Source organism: Micromys minutus, assembly GCF_963924665.1.
Source record: "Micromys minutus genome assembly, chromosome: 16".
In the NCBI taxonomy this organism is placed as follows: domain Eukaryota; kingdom Metazoa; phylum Chordata; class Mammalia; order Rodentia; family Muridae; genus Micromys; species Micromys minutus.
Genome location: NC_137985.1, coordinates 31,740,671 through 31,759,153, shown reverse-complemented (window position 1 = coordinate 31,759,153; position 18,483 = coordinate 31,740,671). Strand labels below are relative to the sequence as shown.

The following is an 18,483-nucleotide window of genomic DNA, read 5'->3' as shown; positions in this document are numbered from 1 at the left end:
GCCAGCAAGATGGGTTTCCAAGGTGAATGCACGAGTATAATCCTCTCACAAAGTCTCCCGTGTTGCCCAGAGTAAGCCCAGAACTTCCCTCAGCTCAGCCTCTCATAAGATGGAACCACAGGCATGATACATAGCACTGGGTTTTGTTTTCTTTTCCCCCTGTTCTTTGTTTCAACAAAATTTCAGTAAAGCTCACAATAAATAAACAAATAAGGTTATTTGTTTATTCATATACTTATTTTGTTATGGATAGGGTTTATCTATGTAACCCTGGCTGTCCTCGAAGTCACCCTGTAGTCCAGGCTGACCCCAAACTCAGAGATCTACCTACTTCTATCTCCTGAGTGCTGGAATTAAAGGTGTGCACTACCACACAAAAAGCACATTTTTCTATGTGATAAACAACAATTGTTTTTTCTAAAGTGACAATAGCAATATTTAAAAATTCATTCTGGGATACACGAGACCCCGTCTCAAAACAAAGCAAAACAACTCCAACGAAAGTGGCAGGTACCATGGAAATATCTGGCAGCAAGTGGCAGATATGCCAGAGGAGAATGGACCGAGGCATGCTGGGAAGCATGTACAAAGGGAGACCAACATGGACGAAATGTTCAACAGGGTGTGATATCCATACAGGGTAACTGCAGAAAAAGTCTTCCTCTAAAGTTGCTGTCAGCATCTCTTTCCAGGTTTTTGTCTTGTTTTGTTTTCTCAGTATTTCACACTTTGGGGCTCTGGCTCCAGGTGTTATTCAGATAGCATTAACATTGACATTAATTTAGTAATAGGTGATAAGGAGGGGAGAAGCAATTCACAAATATGTGTGTCTGGCATGGCAGAGAGAGCCATTCCTCCCCTTTTAAAAGTCCCAGTATGGGACTCTAGAGATGTTGGTTGTTTTGGAAGAGGACCTGAGTTCAATTCTCAGCACCCACACCAGGAAGCTCTAACTCCTCCAGCTCCAAGAGATCAGACACCATCTGACTTTATCAGATAGAAAAACACGTAAGTAAATAATAACAAGCATTTAAAAAATAAGTCCCTATACAAACTATGAACTAATTATTCCACACTCAATCATACCCCCAAATTAAGACCACTCCCCTAACAACAAAACCTAAGTAACAGCAAAAATCCTGACAGTTTTTTTATAGTAATAACATTACTTTGCTACTGAAACACAAAAGTGGCCTCCACTCAAAGTTTAAAAGTGAAACAAGTGGGTGGGGCAAAGAGAAGGCTCAGCAGGTGAAGGAGCTGAATGGGCCTGGCTACCTGAGTTCAATCCCCTCTAGAGCCCTTACGATGGTGGGAAGAAAGAGAACCAACCGAACAAGGTTGTCCTCTGGCATCCACATGCACACTGTGTGGCACATCTCCACGAATAGTCTTTAGAAATGAACCTAAATACCAGGCCACTTTATCCCTTTCATATGCTGGCCATGTGATTATCTTAGTTTGTACTAGTTTTCTTGCTGTAAATTATCATATAGCACATTAGTTTATGAAGTCAATCCTGACATTCATAATAGTTCATCTAAAAACTAAAGCTATTAGAAAATCCTCCCAAGACATCTGGCCTACGGCTGGAGAGATGGCTCAGCAGTGAAGGGCACTGGATGATCTTGTAGAGGACCCTAGTTCAATTCCCAGCACCCACAGGACAGTTTACTACTGTCTATAATCCTAGTCCCAGAAGATCCGATGTCTTCTTCTGACCTTGGAAGGCATCCAGCAAATGCATGGCGCAGACATACATGCAGGCAAAACATCATACACAATTCAAAGAAAAAAAAAAAAGATTTCTAGGCCCAAACATTAAATCAAGACTTAGCTAGTTCTAAAATCTAAAGGTTTTTTTTTTATAACATTTACGCCCTATAAAGTATAAGCCACAATTGCAAAGATCTCTTACCATTTTTAATGGAAAATTAAGCAATAAGCAAGTTTAAGTTTACTCTTAAGTTTCTGCCTTAAAGAAACCTAAACTTGTTTAGCTGTTGGAAGAAAATGTAATGATCAGGATAGGATAGTGTGGTGCACCCCTAATCCTAGCACTGGGAAGCAGCGGCTGCAACATCATTCACAACCATCCTCTGTCACACAGGCAGTCAAGGCAGCCTGAGGTATATGAGACTCCATCTTAGGGGGAAAAATGAGTTAAGAAATTTGTCATGAGCAGAAATTATACTGTACCTAGCCCAGACTTAATCGGCATGAGTGTATCATGGCACATGCACGGCCTCTTAACCATTACGAGAGGGCAGCCGCGTCACAAAGCACTCACTCACAGCAATGGCTTAGTAAGTTAATACACTATGTACTAATGACAGGTGGGTGAGCACCTAAACTACCAACTCACTGTCATCTTCAAGTGTTATACACACTGTCCACACTTACAATGACTTTTTTTCATTGCTGCTTAGTGTTTTGTAAGACAGTTTCACTCTGTAACTCAGGCTACCCTGAAACTCATGGAAATCCTCCTGTATCAGCCTTCCTTGTAACTTTTTGTCAACTTGCCACAAGCTAGAATCATTTGGCAAGATGGAACCTAAACTGAAAATAAGTCTGTATTAAATGGTCTGTGGGCATTTTCTTGATTAATGACTGATGTGGCAAGCTGTCATAGTTAGACATTAAAGTCACAGAACTTTTACAGTGAAAGCTATGAAGATTTAATGTGACAATACACTGACTGCCTGGTGCACTGAACATCCATCTTCTGAGAGACATATCAACTGCAGATATGTCAAGACAGATGTGTCCAAGCCTTAACAAAAGTGCACCAGTACAGCCGAGCTTCTCATCCTTCATGCTTTTAAATCATCCACTTAAACCTTTTATTTTATGAATATCTTACCTGCACATAAAGACATGTGCATCATATGTATGCAGTGCTAGAGGAGACCAGAAGGTGGCACCAGATACCCTGGAACTTAAGCTAGTGTGAGTTTCTGAGGGGCTCAAAACCAAATGAGTCTAGATCAGTAACTGGAACTATATTTTTCTGTTCAAGCACACAACATTTGCAACCAATGGATAATTTCACCTGAGATAAATGATTTAACATCATAATATAAAAATACAGCAAGTGGGGCTGGAGAGATGGCTCAGTGGTTAAGAACACTGGCTGCTCTTCCAAAGGTCCTGAGTTCAATTCCCAGCAACCACATGGTGGCTCACAGCCATCTGTAATGGGATCTGATGCCCTCTTCTGGTGTGTCTGAAGACAGCTATAGTGTACTTATATATATAATAAATAAATAAATCTTTAAAAAAATACATCAAGCTGTTAGATCCCATAAATCTAAATAATGAAAATTAACTGAGGAAAAACATACATTTGTCTGGTATATAAAAGGACCACAGTTTAATCCCAAACACACACACACACACACACACACACACACACACACACAGGGGTGGGGGAAAAGAGACAGAGGCAGGTGGGAGAGGGAATTACTAGGGGACTGAACATACAGCTCAGCTGACAGAATGCCTGCCTAGCAGCACGTAGTCCTGGGTCTGGTCCCCAGCACTGCTTAAAGAAGGTGTGGTGGCAAATGTCTATAATCCTAACATTAAAGAGACAGGAACATCAGTAGTTCAAAGCCATCCTCCTCAGCCACATAAGGAGTATGAAGCCAGCATGGGCTAAACGAGACCCTATGTAGAGGGTGGGGGTGGGAGGATGGACAGAAATGAAAAGACAGAAGAAAAAATATGTAAGTATAGTGTTGAGTCCATCTGGATCCTACTATATGGTTTTGGTATTACATTTATGCTTTATGATCCAAAAACATTACTGCAGCTGTCAAAACTTAAAGAAAGTGGGCTGGTGATCTGTAGGAGGGAATAAACCAAGTTGTTATAAACACAGGAGCTGGAACAAGAATGCTTTTCTATTGTCACCACCTGCTAGCTTTGTGACATTACACAAATTAATCTCTCTGTGCCTTAATCTTTCCAGAGTTAAGAACAGCGCTCCCATCCCAGATCTGCTGTGAGCATTAAATGAGAAGTAGAGCGTTTAAAGTGATATACCTAACTGCTTTCATTCAACAAATGTTAGCTCGCATTACAAAATGATGCAACCACAGTGTGTATACTGAAAGGCTTATGAGTACAGGTAAGCTCAAGTAGAGCAAAGCAGGAAATTAAAGTGTTGTATCAAAAGCACACAGTAGGCATAAAGTATGAACGACACTTTCAATGAACCCCTCTGTCAGGACTACATAAAAAAACTCAATCTCAACACACCTTCATTTCTAAAAAGACCCTTACTGCAGCAATCAACATTAAGAGTCACTGGGCAGTGGTAGTGAATGCTTTTAACTCCACCACTAGGAGGCAGGGAGGCAGAGCCAGGCAGATCTCTGAGTTTGAGGCTAGCCCGGTCTACAGAATGAATTCCAAGACATCTGGGACTACATAGAGAAGTCTCAAGACACTACCACAAAACCCTAACAACAATCCCCCTCCCCAGAAAAAAAAAAAAAAAAAACCCTTAAACCCAAAACAAAGGGAGTTCTGTAGGAAAAACAATCAAGAGTTTCAACTAACCCACACCATTCAACATTCTATAGAAATGCTACCTAGAGACTTTCTTCCACTTTAGCATTTCAGATTTTAAGATAACTTTGTTTGGTAACATAAGCTCAACACACAATAGATGAAGATAATCTTTTACCCAGAACCAAATTTTGGAAACATCTTGCTTTGTCAACTAATCAATTCCAACAGCTTTTAGGCTTAGCATGACTATAACACGTAATTAACATACTGACATATAAACAAAGAAAAGATGGCCTCACTCCCTCCCCAGAGAATTAAGCCTCACTCCCAGCAACCTAGTCACAAGAAGCAATCGTGAGGGAAGACAACACAAATAATAAAATTAGGTGCATGAACGATCCATATATTTTCTTGGAGTCTGATTAAAATGGGCACAGCACTGACCTCAGTGAGCCAAAGTGCTGTGTCCTAATTTCAGCTAGAAAAGGAAATGAAGTGCTTTGGCTCACAACTGCATACCCTGCACCAAGAGGAGTGCTCTGAGCTAAGCACTGACAATATCAGCACTTTGCTGCTCAGGAAGGCAAATCTCGGTATCAACTGGATGTGCACAATGCAAAAGAATTTTTAAAAAGCATGAAAATATTCTCAACAAAAACAAAAGCCAATCGCCCCATTCCTTATGCAAAAGTGCAGGGTATGGTTTTCAAACTGAAGCCAATAAAGTTCTATCAGAGACATCATAGCAGAGGTGCTTTTGTCCTGAGCTAATTGTTCTTATTTTGAAGCAAGATCCCACTACGTAGCCAAGCTGAGCTCAAACTCTTCTGCCTCCTACTGTCAGGTACTGAAATTACAGGAGTAAATTCACTTGGTTTGAATTAGCTATTTAAATAAACATACCTATTTTCTCAGGACTGGGTATGTGAGAACATGAGAGGGGCCTATCTAGTATATGCAAACCTCTAGGCTCAATCCCCAGCATTTTACAAACATAAATATCATCATTTTAGAATATTGGATCTATGGTTTTGTTTTGCTTTTTTAATCAGTTCTGTAGGCAAGTGTGCTAAATGCAGACCCAATTTGAGAAATGAAGGTGGGCCAATTAGAAGTTCACAGTTGTCAGTTACATAGTGAGTTACGCAGTGAGGACAGCCTGAGCTAGAGATGCTGCCTTTTTAAAAAGTTTATTTTCATTGATATATTCCCAGATCCTTCAATAACTGGCATATGAAAATGGATCCTCAAATCTTTGATGGGTGAGTGAATAAAAATTCTTTGCCACTATGTCTAGGCAGTTCAGATACTGCTTACGAGATTGACTTGCTGTCCTAACACATTCTTTATAACTTACAACCCAAACTTTCCATGTAGAGAAAAACATTTACAAATTAAATAAATAATAAAAGTAGTTTTAATTATAGGAACTTTTATTTCTTAATTAATATCACTTACAAACAATAATTGGCTTATTCAAATAAATGAAGTAATATAAAGAGAAAAAGGACTGTAAGTTTCAAAAGTTTGAGCTATTACAGTGAAGTAGTCTCACAGAAGAACTGCAACTAGCAAACATAAAAGTAAACAACTTCCTATCTACTCTATCAATTACAGTGGATCAATAATTTTTGCTAACTCAAAATACATTTTTCGTTATCGCAGCTGAGAACACACAGAACACCCGAGAACAGGCCCGGGTCATTACTTCACTAAGGGTCAGCAGCACATCCTGAGTAGAAGGGTAACACTTGCTTAGTGCCAAGAAGCACAAAGGCTCTCAAGGACTCTAAACTACAACTACGTGATAATTACAAATATTTAAATATATGTCTTTTTCTTAGTGCAAACATCATTCATCTAGTACTCAGAGCAGTGGAAAAGCTCAGCACAGATCACAAACTCCAGATAACTTGTGGCATATGCATAAGAGGTGCTGACTCAATCATCCATTTTAAATACATACAGAAGTTTCTGCGATGCCAAAAGCAGGCAGAACAAGAACATGGTACATAACCCCCCCACACAATGAGAAAATTAAGAAGTACATTCATTCTTATCCCTATGATCATAAAAATCGCTTAAAATCTAAAGCACTGGCGGGCTTGTTTGTTGGTGCATGTCTTTAATCTCAGCACGTGGGTAGCAGAGCCAGGTGGATCTCTGTGGGTTTGAGGCCCACCTAGTCTACAAAGTGAGTTCCAGGACAGCCAGAACCACATAGTGAATTAATGAATGGATGAATAGCATTAATAGTACTTATTGTTTTTGCAACTCTGAGCTCTTTCCCATTTTATTTCATTTTCTAAACATTATTTTCCATAGTGGCAGGAGCTTCCTTTCCCACAAAGGAAAAATACTGCTAATCCAGTGATTCACAATCTTCCTAATACTCTGACCCTTTAATATAGCTCATGCTGGGATGACCCTCAACCATAAAAGTATTTTGTTGCTATTCCGTAACTAATTTTGTAACTGTTTTGAATTGTGATGTAAATATCTGATATGTGATCCCTGAGAAACAGTCCTTCAACCCCCAAAGGGGTCCTGACCCACTGGTTGAGAACCACTGTGCTAATGTATCTTAGCCTAGTAATAAACGCATACTTGTATAATAACATAGAAAATCTGGCCCAACATAGTGGCATACTCTTATAATCTGAGCACTCCATAGGTGGAGACAGGAGGACTACTCCAACTTCACAGCTACCCTAATCTACCTAGTGTGGACTATGCCTGCCAGGACTATCTTGTCTTAAAATACTTTATTTTTTCATCTATCTATCTATCTATCTATCTATTTATTTATTAGCTGAAATCTTAGATCTGGATTTTAGTTCTTATCCTCTGGCAAAAAATAAAATAAAACTAGAAAAGAAGGCAGAATAATCACTTCTGTCCATATCTGTTCCAATTGGACAGACTAGACACTAAGAGAATACATCTTGCAGGCCACAGGACAGGACTGTCCTAACGTGATGCTCTATGTCTAGCTCACTGGGTTGTGAAAAGTGACACCTACCACTTAGCCATGAGGTCCCATCAAGGTCATCTGTGACCACAACAGAAAACTGGCAAAGGTAACAAGTAAAGATCCAACAAATAAATCCCTTATGAACTGTGCCAGGAATGTATGAACTGTTCTCTCCCAAGCTTCTGCTGCCGCTGCTCTCACCAGCTGCCTAAATCACTGCAAGAATGATTTCAGAATGACCTCTGCCTCCACTCTCACCCTTTCTATTCATTCACATTACCACCAGTGACTGCTATAAAATGAAGAGTAACCATGCCACTGTGTGACTTAAAATGCCTTGTTAGATAAGGATAAGGCCCCACTCCCTCCAGATTGTCACTAGTCTCCTTTCTTCTTACTACCTACTTCCCTTGACCCTTAACTCAACCAAGTGTTCCACTGAAGAATCGGGAGCATAGAGTGGGCAGACGATGGCTCTTGTCTCATGGATCAGTTGACTTAAGTTTGATCCTTGAAGCACACGATCTTCTGGCCTCTACAGCCACCAGGCACACATGTGATGCACAGACATATATACAGGCAAGATGCCCATGCACAAAAAATAAACAATTTTAAATATCATACGAAAACTTTTAACAAGAGCACAAGGCTGTCTAAATGCCTCAAAGTGTAAGAGTGTTTGCCACCAAACCTGTCAGACCTGAGTTCAGTCTCTGAGGTCCACATCGGTAAAAGGAAAAAAAAAAAACAATGCCCCAAAGCTGACTTGTACTTGAATGCCCCCCCCCCAAAAAAAAAAAAAAAAAAAAACCCACACATACACACCATAGCACACTAAATAAATTAACAAAATTTTCAAAAAGAGCAGAATGAAAAATGCTAATCTCACCTCTGTATTGTCCAGGTCTTCTTTTTCTTTGGGGGGTGGGGAGGGGTAGTTGAGATGGGGTCTCATGTCATGTAGCCCAGGATAATCTTCCTGCCTCTATTTCCACGTGCTGGGATTATAGCTCAGCTCAGTCATCTTGTATCTAACTAAGGATGGGTTCAGAAGTCAATTTTAGTGCCTGTGACAATTGCCCACATAAAAACTAAAGAGGCATTGCACACTAAAAAACAAAAACTGTTCTAACAGTAAGAATGTCACTGGTACCAGGCTGTAATCACAGCATTACAGGAAGGTGAGGCAGGAAGATCATGAGTTCAGGACCAACTAATAGTTAGTTCTCAGCCAGTCTAAGCTACAAAGTAAAATCTTGCCTCCCTGCCTGCCTGATAGATGGGAGCAACAAGGAGAGGGGGGTAGAAGAGGAACATGGGGACAGGAAGGTCCTAGTGCTGCAAGAGGGTGCCTAGTAAGATGGTTGAACAGGAGCTAGCTTAGGTCAGAAGGATGTATGCAAAGTAAGGGCTATATGAAGAAGACCGAGTCTGAGGAGTGGGCTGAGCCTATGGGCACTGAGCAACAAGTGGTATCCTGGCCCCCACAGTGCTACCCTCTAGCAAACCTTACGAAGGGGGCCTCAAGTATCTATGGGCCAGTTCATGATGCTGGAAATAGCTCCCTGCTACTTAAGTCTTTCCAAAGCAAAGACTATCACCAACTGCTGCTCTATCAATCAATGTAAAAAGAGCAAAGAACCACAGCCACAAAACTCTTAGTGAAACACTAAGAGACAGGGAAGTTCAGCAAGCATCTCTTCCTAACGTAAAGCTTGGGGAGTGGAACACTGAGGGTGGGTTCCTTTGGTCAGTTTTAAGCTGTCTTCCCTCCCCAGTTCCTCCAGCAATTCAATTCTGCCATCCATCCCCACGCCCCTGGTGCCACCCTGAGTATACCCTAGGTGGGGACATTGTGACCCTCGGCTGTAAGTGTCCTCCTTCCTCTCAGTTTCCTCATACCAGTTTTAGGTACAAAATGTCTGAAGACCACTGAGACTGAGCTACAGATAGAAAGGATAAGTGGTGCCTCAGGTGGGGTTACCGGGGAAGCAACACTGGCAAAGACTGGGAAGAAGGAAAATGGGTGTGATGCCAGGAACAACAAGAGGGTATAGCAGTCTGTGTTAAGTGTTTCCCACACCCATAGCTTTAAAGAGGTTCCACAGGCCTGCCTGTGTTCAAACAGGGCAGAACCTACTGGAGTAAAGTGTACAGTGTCAGCAAGTTAATGTTTGTAAAGCACATAAAATATTCTGTGGCACATGCTCAATACATTATTGTAGCATTATACATCTTTATTTGGTAAAATTTATTTCTATTATATGTACATGTTATAGTAATGCACTAGTCCCCAAAGTAAAATATATTCTTGTATGTGATAGTCAAATACAGATGTACAACTTTGGGTTTCTTAAAATCAAAGTTAAGGAATATAATGCATAATAGACAGATATTTATACAACTACAGCTCTATAGAAAAACATGCTAATAATCCAAACCATAACATAGAACTGGCACATCCACTCAAATGCCATCCTGAAATTACCAGTTTACTCTCAGATGGTTCTATATGACACTACAAAACAAGCATTCACTGACTTTAAACCATACCTTCACCATATACTTACTACACAGCAAATTGTTCAATTAAAACACACTGCTTTTCAAATCACTTAAAACTTTTGGAACAATTTCACTCTTTAGAAGAATCCAGGTTACACTGCTCCTGAGCTCCACACCAACAACTCATCTGCTCTACTGCCTTCTGCCCAACATCATGGTACCTTCAGGTAAAACCTGGAAGCCTGGGGTAACATGCTTCTGAAGCACAAATATAGTGCCTAAAGAACTTAGTACCAATACCAACACAACCACACAAACACCTACAGAACACCTAGTTCTTCAGTGTCTAACTCCTTCGGGTAAAGGCTCACCACTATACTTCTAAATCCTGTAAGTAATGAAGCATTAATGTCTATTTCAGACATTATTACTTAAAGAAACCCTGGATCTCAAGGATTGAGTCCCACGGTATTAGGTAAGAAAGATATCCAAAAGATACCCAGGATTACATATTTCCTCTGCTGACTGTTCAGGGACCTAAAAGTCTTGAAGACTGGGGTCATCCCACCATATTTTTTAGGAATAAAGTTTGACCTCTGAACTTAGAATAACCAAAGCAATGATGGGTCTGAGACATTGCTTCCTTCAAATATAATGAGAACTATCTCCTACTCCATAAATCTACTAACACCAACAAGGCGTTCAGATTCTGAGTACATTATTCAGAAATTTTACAGCCATTTTTGTCTCCCTCATCCCAAACCAGGGTATTTTATATATATCCTATTAATCTGTATAATACTTTAAATGTTTTTAGATTTACGCATGTCTGGTGCCCCACATTCTTAGCCAGTACCCTCGGAGGTCAGAGAGGGTATCAGATCCTCTAGAACTGTAGCTATGGAATAGCTGTCAGCCACTATGTGGTTGCTGGAAACTAAACCATGGTCCTTTGTAAGTGAAACAAATGCTCCTAACTGCTGAGCCATCTCTCCAGCCCCTAATCTACATTCTTACTATTTACCTAAAAATGCTTTAGAGAGAACATGAATTTCAAAGTCTTTGGGGACTATGCAGCAGAAAAGCTTGAACACCATTAATTCCAGAGTTTCTCTGGCCAATATAACAGCACAGACATGCAACTAGTCACTTTAAGTTAAATTAAAAACAAAACCCAGCTGTAGACACTCTGGTACCATTTCAGTTGTCTACAGCACCTGTGGTTACGCACATATAGAGCCTTCTTGTTATATCACATAAGACCTCCTGGACTTTGTGTGCAAAAAAAAAAAAAAAAAAACCCAAAAAACAGAGAACTTAATACTTGTCCCAGTCAGCTTAGAATACTTTTAGTTCTTGGACTAAAATATCCACCACTTCAAACAGGGAACCGCTTCAAAATTGTCCTTGTAGAAAAATAGAATGATATGACAAATGAAAAGAATTCTGACCTTCCCTTAGAGGTCTTAAGCTTGGCCAAATGAATCATTTTTAAAGAGTGCTTTAATACCCCATTAATACTCCGCAACATTCAACATAGTGGCCATTTTAAAGTGGCTATTTCAAAGTTTGAAGTAACTTAATTGAAACTAAATATATTTTAAAACAATTACTTGGACACACTAGTCACATTCTGAGGGTCACATGCACCAGACAGCAATCACACTGAACAGTTACAAACATTCCCATCATCACAGAAAATTTTATTGGATAGCAATGTTTATACTACATGGCCTGTTTTATATTATTTCCTTTTTTGGGTTTTTAGACAAGCGCTGATGTAGTAACCCAAGCCAACTTCTCGATATGACCAAGCGTGAATAACCTTGAGCTCCTGATCTTCCTGCCTCCACCTCCTAATTGTTGAGATTCTACTGTTCTACCATGCCCTCTTTGCTGTCCTGGGGGGGGGGGGGGGGCAAGCTTATCCATAACGGGCAAATATTTCTACCACAGCTATATGCCCAACTGTATCTTCACACTTTGTTTTTCTTCTCCTTTTCTTGTTTGTATTTTGTGATGGTTAAGACGGAATTTAGACTCACTTACAAAAGTGTCTCCAAGAAGGTCTGAGGAAGGAAATCAACTGAATGCTGTTCTCCAATGGAATGAAGTCTCTGGCTGAATAAAAGCTGAACAACATCATTCATCTCTCTGCTTCCTTACTGTGAAGACAGCACAGCCACAGTGGCCTGGAGCTCCTACTGCCATGACTTCCCTGCCACAATGGCCTCTATCTGCAAACTGTGATCAGTGTACACCCTTCCTTCCACAAGCTGCTTTTCTACAAATGTTACAGCAAGAGCAACAGTAATATAGTCTCTCTATGTGTCCCAGATTTGCTTGGCACTTTTCATGCCACAAATGCCAGCCTTGAATTTCCAATCCTCCTGCCTCTGCCTCATGAGTGCTGGAATTACAAATGTAAGCCACCAGGCCTAGATACATCTTTATTAAATTAAAAATATTTTAAAAATTAAAAAAATAAAAAGGGCCAAGAAACAATTTGGAATCCCATTCATTCACAGATCTAGTGGGAGCTTGTTGAATTTTTAAAGCTGAAAGCCCAAGGGAAAGATCCATGAGACAGGGCTCTGATAACCAGGATAACCTTGACCTCTCTATAGAGCCAAGTTGGCCTTAACCTTTTGCTCAACCTCGCTAGTGTTGGGATTATAGGCTTTTGCCACCATATTCTACTCAAAGAAAAAGATTTTATTGGTTGTTCTTGTTTCTAACAGTGCAGTGGATAGAGCCCAAGACCTTACAATGCTAGGCAAATAAATGTTCCAGCCCGAGCCACACTCCCAACCCCAAGCACATAAACTTACAAGTGATAAACACACTTTCCAGTGACGGAAGACAACAGGATCAGAATATGTAACAATATGTGGTAGATCCAACAAGAGGAAGATCTCACTGGATCTCCTTATGTGGCTGACAACATTTCTTGCAAATCTTTCAACACAAAGAAGAAAAGTCTTGTCTACAAACACCAAAGTGAAGTCCTTAGGGATGGGCAGTCCATTAAAAGGCTTGTACTAGGAGAAAGGCATCTTTTGGCTCCAAGTTTTCTCAGTTATTGGTTCTCACAAACAGAAAGCATAGCTAACATAAAAGGCCAAATGCGTTGTACTATAATGTGGGTGCTAAATGACAAAATGTAATTCCAACATAATGACAGCTGATGAACAAATGTAAGCAACGTCCCAAGAAAACTGTTTTGTGTGCTTGACAGAAGACGTTAATGGCTAACCAGCATAGAACAGACACAGCAAAGGCAAGTTTGTTAGGTCACACATAATACTTTGCCTCTCAGCCTCAGGCAAAGCTAGTCATATACATCTGTTTAGAGACATAAAACCAACTCTCAAGAGGCAAATTTTTGGCAAACACCCAAAAATATATGACTTGAGAATGAGGTTTGCAGTGCATCAGATTAACTGACTTAAGTGTGAATGTGGCACCTGGCTCAGAAGTGAACGCTTTCATGAATCCTAAGTCAACTAGATCTTTCAACTTCTGAGGACAATGGGAAGATGGCTCCCCTTTGAAGTTAATCACTTACAATCTGCTTTAGTCCTATGCCTCTTAATCAAGCACTGTGCTGCATACCAACACTGGAGTTGTGTCATACCTCTTCTCAACTCTTCCATATGTGTACACAAGCTGCAGCTGGAGTAAAAGCTTAGATTACAGGAACCATATTTAACAGGGGTTTTGTATCCTATCTTCCTTCGTCTGTCTAGCCAACAGCCCCACAAATAACAAGCACTCAAAGTAAATTTGGAAGCAATGGATCGGGCAGTATATGCAGTACTGCCTACATCCCGTTAAGGTGTTTTGCTTGTTCTACAATGCTGAGAATTGAGCCCAGGGCAATTCCATCTGCCTACCACACGACAACACTGACATCCTACTCCTGAGCTTACATCTAAATAAGCTACACTGCTCTCCACAAGAACGTCCTGGTTTGAGGGCCAGAGAGATAATAAGATGATAGTTATAAGCACTTGCTGCTCTTACTGAGGACCCAGGGTTCAGTTCCCAGCACCCATCCACTTAATAGCTCACAATCATCCATGACTCCAGGTCCAAGGGATCAAATGCTTTCATCTGACCTCTGCAAGCACCAGACATTCACATGGTATACTCACTCACTTAAGATAAAATAAATAGTCGAAATAGCCAGGCAGCAGTGGCTTTAATCCCAGCATTCTGGAGGCAGAGGCAGGCAGATCTCTGAGTTCAAAGCTAGCCTGGTCTACAGAACAAGTTCCAGGACAGCTAAAGCTACACAGATGAAACCCAGTCTAGAAACCTCCTACTTCCACCCCACAAAAAGACAGACAAATCTTAAAAACAAAACAAAACAAAACAAAAAAACAACTTTCTGGTTTTGTACAACTAAAGACAAGGGTATTACTGACAGGATTCTTTTCAGATTTGCTTTATTTATGTGCATGCCTATGGTGTACATGTGTATATACCAGCCTTCCATGTTTCTGTGGGTACCTAGAGGTCAGAAAAGGGCATTCGATTTCCTGGAGGAATAATTACAGGTGGTGGTAAACTGCCCTCTGGGCTGATTCTCCAGCCCCTGCATTTCTTTTTTACATTTCTCATCAAATTACTTTTCTAGCTTCCAAATTATGTTCTAAGCTTCCACTTCTAAAAACTGGGACCTAAAGATTTGTTTTTAGGTTAAAAGTTTTAATGACTCTGTTTTTAGTGACTACATTTGCTTCTGTGCTTAAGATCACTTTACAGTTTTCTAAAAGGACAGACTGGGGAAATTTTCTTTAACATGTTTTGTTTTGTTTTTTAATTTGTCCCCAGTGCTGGGGATTGACTCACGGCCTTACAGAAACCAGGCAAGCACTCTACCACAGAGCTGACTCTGAAGGTGCTAACTCCTTTTGAAGCTTAGCTTTAATGCAGTATGTTTAAAATTGGGTTCGAAAGTCTGTATTTTTAATTTTTAATAACACTACTATAAACTTTTCTACATTCAGTCAACTTGAGAAGGGAAAAACTCAGCAGAGGAAATGCCTTTGTCAGACTATCAGTTGCAGCCATCTCTGTAAGGCATTCTCTTAATTGCTAATTGAGCTAGGTGGGCCCAGCCTACTGTAGGTGGTGCCATCCCTGGGAAAGTATGCCTGGACTATGAAAGAAAGGTAGCACAGCAAGACTAGGGAAGCAAGCCAGTATGTGGTGTTCCTCTGTGGTCTCTGCTTCAGTTCCTAGCTACAGATTCCTTCCTTGAACTCCTGCCCTGGTGAGGTGGTTTGAATTAAAATAGCCTCCACCGACTCATACATTTAAATGCTTTGTCATGGAACTGTTTGGGGAAGGTTTAGGAAGTATATATAGCCTTGAGGAATGAGATGTGTCCCTGGGGGTAAACTTTGAGGTTTCAAAAGCTCAATCTCTTCCTCTCTGCATCCTGCCTGAGAATCAGGTGTAAGGTCTCTTTGCTATTTTGAACCACCATGATGGTCTTGGAGCAAAACTTAGCCCTCTGAAACTGTCAACAAGCCTGCAATTAAATGCTGTCTTTAATACATAGCCTTGGTCATGCTGTCTCTTCACAGCAATAGTAAAACTAAGATACCTGGCTTCCCGAAATAGCCTATGAGCCGTGAGCCAGATAAACCCACTCCTCCCCACACTGGTTTTGGTCAGTGTCTTATCACAGCAACAGAAAGTAAAAAACAAAACAAACAAACAAAAAACTTTCAAAATTCATTCTAAACTTTCTCAGATGAACGAAATTCTGGTTTGTCGAGGGATGAGACAGACCAGAACTTGTCCTTAATCTTTAATTCTGGCAGGAAATATCAACATTAACAAGTCTGAGTTTCGATCCACATCATTTTGAGCCACGAACTTTACAAAGCAAACATCTGTAGCCCTCCTTGTCTACTGGACAGTGTCAGAGAACCCATCATCTCCCAATTTCAAAAGACTAAAAATTTGAGGTCAACTTGGTCTTACCTGTCTGAAAACAGGTAAACTGATCCTCTAAATTCTTCAGAGGCTCAATCTCCTTTCTTTGCTTTAGATTTCCTTCTCATAACTGGACAATGAAGCATTCCAACTAGATATTCCCTGGTTGTTTGAGAAACAATTTTATGGAGAGATTTATATTCAGCAAGGTTTTGATAGTACAGTTTGAAAATCCTATGAATAAAAATCAAGAAAACAGGCATAATTTACAAATGCCTAAGACACTCTCAGAACTCAGAATAGTATGTGGGTGGGTGCTGCTACCCAGAACAACTCAAAGAAACTGCCCCAAATTTAACATAACCCTGAACAGAGTAATGAATGAAATCCAAAGAACAGTGGTTTTTCTCTATTACATATTATTTCAATGACATTCTTGTTTAACAAAGGAGTTCAATAAGAGTCCTCAAATATACATAATCAAATAATCTAGCTTAGCTTTCTAAGTGCCAAATTAATCAAACAGTTGGTAATAATGAAACAGGTTTCTGTACCAAATTTTCTAAGTAACAATGTCTCCAAATGAACATCTTTAGAGACAAGGCCTCATGAACTTTGGCACAATCTCCCCCAATTCAGTGTGATTACCCTTACTTAAACAACTGTTCTTACTGAATTTTATGGTTGTTTGTTGATGTGATATTCTCAGTTGACTGTTCTTAGCAGTTTTTCACTCCCCAGAAAAAGTAGCCTTCACTATCAGAAATGAACACTATGTAAACACAATGTAATGTTTCCAATGAAAACTGGGAGAAACTTTGAGCAGACGCTAGAAAGAGGGAAGAACTAAAGTACAGCTCCTTGTCTGCAAAGGCAGATACGAACGCCTAGACAAATCATTAGAAACAGTAAGCCGATATGCAGACTGATGGTAAAATTAGCCCGCATCTAAAACATGCAGGTGCATAAGGATAGCCCGATGCACACTGGGTTTTACTTGTCCGCATCCGGCATCTTAAAGCACACACACAGAGAAAAAAAAAAAAAAACAAAACTGGGTGTCAAGAAAGGGCTTCCTCAGAAATAGAAGCCCCCTGACTTCTCAAGGCAACCTGACTCTATAAAGATCTCCGATCCAAATTCCAAAAGAACCCTCAAACAGACTAACGCTCAAGGTGTCCTCTACTGTCCTCTACCTCCACAATAACAATGCACAACCTTTCTTTCATGAAGCCTTTCCAACTCTCCAAAAGCGCCTCAAATTTTGCTAGTCCTTTTACCACCTCAACTGACAAGCAATGCGACTGACACAAAAAGCCAGCCGTCCCAAGGCTCTTTTCTTAAAACTCCAGCACTTGAAGAAAAACCTTACACTGGGCGCTCATCCGGCCCTCTGCTGCCCTTCCTCAATTCCATCTCAGCTGAAAAGCTTCAGCCTGGGAGCCCCTCTACCTGGGAACAAAGCCGTGCGGGCGACAGCACCCGCGACAGTGCGGGCCCCGCGCACAATAAGAGAAGCTACCAACTTCAGAGCGCAGGAACATCCTCAATTGGCAAGAAAGAGGGGCGGCGGCAGACACGCCCAACTTCAAACTCAGAAAACCTACGGGCTGGCGGCCATCTGGAAAGAAGCGCCCCTTCCCAGGAAGAGAAGAAAGAGGCGGAGCAGACACAAGGGGTACCCGGGCCCGGGAGGGGAGCCCCGCGCTCGGCCCGGCCCCCGCCCCCAGGCCCGCTTCCCCGCCTTCTCTGCCTCTGGTTCGCTGCCCCGGGCAGAGCGGCCGGTTACCTTGATGCGCTCCCGGCACTGGGACGGGGTCCGCTCGTAGCCCAGCTCGGCCAGGGCCCGGGACACGCGCTCGTACATGGCCGGCCCAGGGGCCTTGCTGCCGAATACCGTGCCGGCTCCCTCCAGCTGCTGGTACCGCGCCTCCACCAGCCGCTCGTTGCCCCACACAGCGATGAGCGCGTTCGTCTCTGCCGGCGTCCACGACATGCCCCGGCAGGCGGCGGCAGCGGCCGCCGCAGCCCCGCCACTGCCGCCGCCGGGCGAGAAGGAGACCGAGGACGAGGCAGCGCTGCGGCCCCCCAGCCCCAGCCCGAGACCCCCGGACGCCGCGGCCCCCGAGCCCGCCGCGCTGCCCGGCCCGAGAGGGGAGGCTCCCCGAGGCGTGGAAGGGTCGGACAGCGATGGGTTCCCGTCGCTCAGGTCGCCAGGAGAAGCCGGGGAGAGCACCTCCATCTTCGGAATTTTTAGCGGCGAGTTGGCGGGCAGCTCCGAGCCACAGGGCGCAGCCATCTTCCAAGCCGCCGCCGCTGCACCGCCCGGAAGTGACGCAACCCCACATCCGGCCACCACGGTCTCCGAGGCTGCCCTGAGGCCTGGCTCCGGGCTAAGAGGCTCGCAACGAGCCGAGCGCTCGGAGGGCGTGTCTGGTAGGCTCAAAAGGCTGGCAGATCTTCGCTTTCCCCCTCCAGCCCGTTGGCTCCGGCCGCTCCCCTCCGGAGGCGAGTAGCTGGGACCCGGCTCA

At 42.1% G+C, this 18,483-nt stretch overlaps 1 protein-coding gene across 3 annotated transcripts in view; it reads right to left on the bottom strand.

Moving 5' to 3' along the window:
* The window catches only part of MSANTD2 (Myb/SANT DNA binding domain containing 2), a gene marked incomplete at its 5' end in the record, with an annotated part of 30,116 nt that extends 11,850 nt beyond the window's left edge, over positions 1 to 18,266 (bottom strand). For 2 of the 3 annotated variants that reach the window (XM_080929877.1, XM_080929875.1), the window contains one exon: positions 17,742 to 18,266. In XM_080929877.1, the coding sequence (XP_080786003.1) occupies positions 17,742 to 18,251 (510 nt within the window). The remainder of the gene's footprint in view (positions 1 to 17,741) is intronic. The other variant, XM_080929876.1, reaches the window with a different exon arrangement.
* Positions 18,267 to 18,483: the final 217 nt, after the last annotated feature.